A 5,567-nucleotide genomic window follows, 5' to 3' on the forward strand; every position below is an offset into this window, starting at 1 on the left:
ACTTCGGTTAAAATTTCTCAATGGTAGTGTAAAAAACACCCTTTTTACCTTGTCAAAATCAGCTCTGCAGAAATCAACCCGTTTTTTGCATGTTTCTTTAAATGCTAATGAGCTCTGCTGACCCCGCCCCTCTCTTCTGTGGGGTGAGGAACTGTGCTCTGAGAGACTTTACTTTAGCTGCATTTTGCCGTGAAACTTGCTCACTAGCACGTTGTTAGGAACAGTGAAATTAAAAATTAAAAAAAAAAAAACCTTATACTCACTTCTTCTGTTGGTGAGGCTGGATCACAAATGCCGGGAGTAAATGACGACTGCTATTTTCATTATTACATCCAACAACAGAACATGAGATCGGCTTGATTTGAGAAAGGGGTTTGGATTTATTGAGATTTTAAATAAAAGCACTGGATCATTGTAGGGTGGGGTTGTGTACACACACTGCCAATACACATTTCGGTTCAAACAACATGTAAAAGTGAATTTTGCATCTGATGACCCCTTTAAAAGTCAAAATCACAAGGTTGTTAAATAGAGAATTACCTGGAAAAATCACATAGACTCCCACTTCACAGAGAGTAAGAATCTTTGAAGTACCAGGAATATTTACAGTAACGTAACGTCCCTCCATCCCACGACATGAGTAGCTGTAGGTAGCTCCTGCTGGAATAGTAGAAACTTCAGCACATCTGGAGAAAGACGAAAGAGTGAGTTGCTTTCTTTTAACCCTCAATCTGTCCTTGGGGTCAATATGACCCCAATCAACTTTTACTTTGAAAAAATGGTTCCCTTCATCTCAGTGGAATATGATTTTGTGACTTTTCTACATTTTCTATCTATATTCACATTTAAAAAACTGGGGTTGATTCGGTTGTTCTGAAGGTATGTAAACATTTTTTTTTACTAAACTGGTATTTGGGGTCAATATGACCCCACATTGAAATGAATGGGAAATGTGAAAAAATAATTATTTTTTTTTTTTCATTTGTCAAAAAAAAGGAATATGATTTTGTGACTTTTCTACATTTTCTATCTATATTCACATTTAAAAAACTGGGGTTGATTCGGTTGTTCTGAAGGTATGTAAACATTTTTTTTTACTAAACTGGTATTTGGGGTCAATATGACCCCACATTGAAATGAATGGGAAATTTGAAAAAATCGATTTTTTTTTTTTTTTTTCATTTGTCAAAAAAAAAAATCAATAAATCTGGCATAAATCAGAAAATTTCCACACAGAAATGAAGGCCTGGTACTAGAGCACAAATGCAATGTAGAAAAGACATGCTCTCTCACATGCACACACACACACACGTGTAACTTCAAGAGAGAGCATTTTTTATAGAAATTGGCAAATGCAATCAATAAATCCTGCATAAATCTGAAAACGGCCACACGAAAACGAAGGCCTGGTACTAGAGCACAAATGCAATGTGGAACGAGCATACTCACTCACGTACGTATGCACACACATACTCTCTCACACACACACACCCAACATTCATATCTGCTTATTGCAGTTGTTTTTGTTTTGTTTTTTGTGTGTTTTTTATTTACATTTAAGTAAAATAAAATTGTTTTGATTTTACTTTTTAGATTGAAAAAAATATGTGCCTGCAATCAAGTTTTAGTGACAACTTGTGTGGCATTTCTGCAAATTTATGTGGCATTATTGCAAAAGCCGGCACTTCGAAATACTTCAAATAACAAAAACTAATTCTAACCTTTGAGAAAAATACTGTTTTTAATGTATTTTATAATGTTTCAGTATATATTTACAAAATATATATCAGAAAAGTTGTGAGAGTAGCAGTTAGCCACTTCCAGAAAAATGAATGGATCTCTATGGGCCTCTGCTGGGTATATATGGTCGTTACACTTTTTTTTCAAAAATTGTAATTTCTAAAAGTTTTTCTCTAACCAGCAGATGGCAGAATTCTACACCTAACACATACCGTATTGGCCCGAATATAAGACGACCCTGATTATAAGACGACCCCCTTTTTCCAGATGTACCTTTTGGAAAAAGCTTTTTAAAAAGCAAATCTTGTTTTCTCTCAGTAAAACACATTTTGTCTTCAATTATTTTCATATTGCATATTTTTCCTATTTTAATTTTTGTTTTGAAAGTATGGTAAAAACTGGTAAAATGTACCAACAATCACATTTAAAAAATATACACTTTTTGATATACCATTAAAAAAAAAAAAAAAACAGGTAGCCCATCTGAATTAGGACATTTAGGCTATCCATCTAATAGTAGCCTACCAAAAAAACAACTTAAATCAAATTTAGATCATCATTTAAGTGATTGTTTCATGAAAATGTAATATTTCACATGCAAGCTAATTGTGTAGTTGAGGATTTTTGTGGTAAATAGGTACAAAAGTACTTCATATTTCCCAAAACACAGTTTTAATGTATAGATGAGAAGTAAACACAAAAAAATTATATATTATTTGTATGATTAAAAAAGTATATATTTTTTACAATTACAATTTTGGGGTCATATTGACCCCAAATACCATTAGTGTAAACAGGAAATGAGAACCATGTGAGGGTTAACTGCATTGAACCGACATCTGACTCACTTAACTGTGAGTTTACATTATTTTCAGTGACATAGGGTTTTACCACCCAACTGGCCAGAATTTCTGCAGGCTCGGTAAAAATATATTAGAGAGACTCACATTGGATTGCTAAAAACATCTGAAAAATCGTTTCCAACTCGAATCTCTGACCCATTTATCCTGTTGCTACAGCAGTCGCGTCTGTTAGTGATGGTCACTCTGTTCACGCTGTACGTCTTCAGCAGATCCAGAGTCCACCACGGGTCACTCTGTAAGTCTGTATGAGTACAGCTGGAGTTCAACCCATCCAGAGCGTATTGGGCATATGAGTTCTTATATGTTGTCGACTGATTGGCTGTGCCCCATCCTGCTGTGTTCACTGGAATATGTTTAAGAGAAAACCTTATTTATGTATACAATGACAATTATTTATTTATATTCTGGCTGGAATTTAACATGCAATAATATGGTATCATCATTAATATTATGTGTTTCTGTGAAGCTGCTTTGAAATAATGTGTATTGTGAAAAGCGCTATACAAATCTAATTGGAATGATTATAGGTGTAGAATGTTTTACATTTATTACAATATGTCATCAAACAAATGGAAAAGAATAAAAGAAAAAAAAAAGACCACAAATATACATTGGTATAACACACACATCTGCATATTTCTCTCCTGATTCAGACAAGATTACTTTTTTCCACTGGAACAAGTGTTATTATGGATTATGGATTCATATTTTACGTTTTAAATTTAAAACATCTTAATGATGTATGCGTTTCTTCTCATTTCACAAGCCCTTAACTGATGGACTGGAGTGGTGTGGATTACTTGTGGATTATTGTGATGTTTTTATCAGCTGTTTGGAGTCTCATTCTGACGGCACCCATTCACTGCAGATGATCCATTGCTGAGCAAGTGATGCAATGGTACATTTCTACAAATCTGTTCCCATGAACAAACAAACTCATTTACATATTGGATGGCCTGAGGGCATCAACTAAATGTTAATGCAAACTGCAGCTCCATTATTTGAATTAATTTATTTTAGATAAACCCTAAATGGCACGTAAAACCAAATGAACTTTGGATGTTTTACATAGTCTCATCCCGACTATCTGTGCACGTAAGTTAAGGCCCCGTCAAATAGTTAGTCAAAGTACAGGTATATTGTTTAAAACACACCTATGACTTTAAACAGGAGTGTGTATGGCTGATATTAAAAATCTATAGCCCCTTGATGAAGAATATTAAAACACACTAACACTAAATAAAATAATCTAAATAAATATCAAGTCTGTTATAATGTATACAGTTTGAATGAAGAAAAGTAATAGTGACATATAATAGTGTTTAACCATTGTAATCTAACCTTCTGTTCCATTTGCCTTCATTTGAACTGAAAAAAACCCTAAAAGAAATGAGAAACACAAAATGATGCTTAGTTTTAAATAGAACCATAAACCTCATGACATTTTGATAATTAAGTTTTAGGCTTAAAACTATGAGGAAACAGGTACGAAAGTACAAAAGCAGTCACTGGAGTGTTTTTTTTTTCCAGAAGGTACAAATGTGTCTACTATAAAAGTACTACAATGTACACTTTAGGTACTAATGTACCTAGGTAGGTAAGTACTGTATTAGGTACTTTAAGGTATGCACCCTTTGGGGTAAATAAGTGACAAATGTGTACCTTTTCAAAGAGTACTGTTGCAGTGACAACTTTTGTACCTTTTTCTGAGAGTGTAGGATAAGAATAGTAAAACTTGCAGTAGTAAAACAAAAAATGTTGGAATCACTAGAAGATATTAGACACACTGAAGTGTTGTACGTTTTACTTACCCAGTAAAAGTGACAGACTCCTGTAGAAAACCTTCATGTTCATATCAAGCGCTTCTTGGTTCTTTCTGCTTCCAGCTGAGGATGTTTGAATGAGAGAGAGAGAGAGACATTAGTTCAACTTTACATACCACTCCTGTCAGTCTGTCAGAGGATGTGGCATTTAAATTATATAATACTTTCCACATTTAAGTTTAAAATGACCTAATGTCCCATCATGAAGTATTGCTAAACTTTATTTGGATTAAAAAAAAAAATCCATGCAGACTGATGAACAAGGCAAGTATTAATTACATATGCAGCTTATGACAAATTTTTTGATTGATGACTATGCCCTTTGACCCAATCCCTTAGGGAGTAACCTTATGACTTTTTTAATGGTCTCCAGATGTGTTATGACATCTGTTTTGGTAATATATCTGGCTTATGTAAACTCTGTCATGAAATAAGAGAATGCAGAAATTGTCCTTTAATGATCACCAGATGTGTTATGCCATATGTTTGTAACATATATCCGGAGTGCCATAATTAACCTGTGACCTCCATCATGAAATAGGATATTGTTTAAATCATCCTTTAATGATCACCAGATGTGTTATGACATCTGTTTTGGCGATATATCAGAATGTTTAAATTCTGTTTTAACGATCTACAGATGTGCCATGTCATATGTTTGTAACATATCCGGCTCACCACAATTAACCCGCGACCTCCACGGCTGAAACATGAGTTTTGTTTACATCGGACTTGTCAAAGTTGAAGAATTCAAGCGTGTTTGAACTTAATGCGCAGGACAGCTGCAGACCACACGTGTAGGGTATCAGACGGCATGCCATCACAGGGGTTTCAGTCAGTCTACATGGATGAAAAATAAGTAAAAGAATAAACAATTTTAAGAGATCAAAGCATATTCTGTATATATCTCTGTATATATCTGTACGTCATATGTGCTACAGTATTGTCAAAGCATTTTAGATGTATAAAATATAATTACACAGCCAAAGGAATCAATAAATGAGAGGAAAATATTGCAATAAAATAACTCTCTCTCTCTCTCACACACACACACACACACACACTCTAATGGTTTTTTTCTCAGCATTATAATGAATATAAAGGAAAATCTTAGCTTAAAGGTGGGGTAAGCGATTTCGGG

The 5,567-nt window shown here is 34.1% G+C and overlaps 1 protein-coding gene across 1 annotated transcript in view; it reads right to left on the reverse strand.

Moving 5' to 3' along the window:
• LOC107693336 (pentraxin fusion protein-like) overlaps positions 1-4,488 on the reverse strand; it is a 10,760-nt gene extending 6,272 nt beyond the window's left edge. Inside the window, exons 1-4 of the mRNA XM_016492673.1 lie at positions 4,415-4,488; positions 3,945-3,983; positions 2,688-2,946; positions 541-686 (exon numbers count right to left, since the gene is read on the reverse strand). Coding sequence (XP_016348159.1) covers positions 541-686; positions 2,688-2,946; positions 3,945-3,983; positions 4,415-4,457 — 487 coding nt within the window. The 5' untranslated portion in view covers positions 4,458-4,488. The remainder of the gene's footprint in view (positions 1-540; positions 687-2,687; positions 2,947-3,944; positions 3,984-4,414) is intronic.
• Between the last annotated feature and the right edge of the window lie 1,079 nt (positions 4,489-5,567).

Source organism: Sinocyclocheilus anshuiensis, unplaced genomic scaffold, assembly GCF_001515605.1.
Source record: "Sinocyclocheilus anshuiensis isolate Anshui unplaced genomic scaffold, SAMN03320099.WGS_v1.1 scaffold1050, whole genome shotgun sequence".
Taxonomy (NCBI): domain Eukaryota; kingdom Metazoa; phylum Chordata; class Actinopteri; order Cypriniformes; family Cyprinidae; genus Sinocyclocheilus; species Sinocyclocheilus anshuiensis.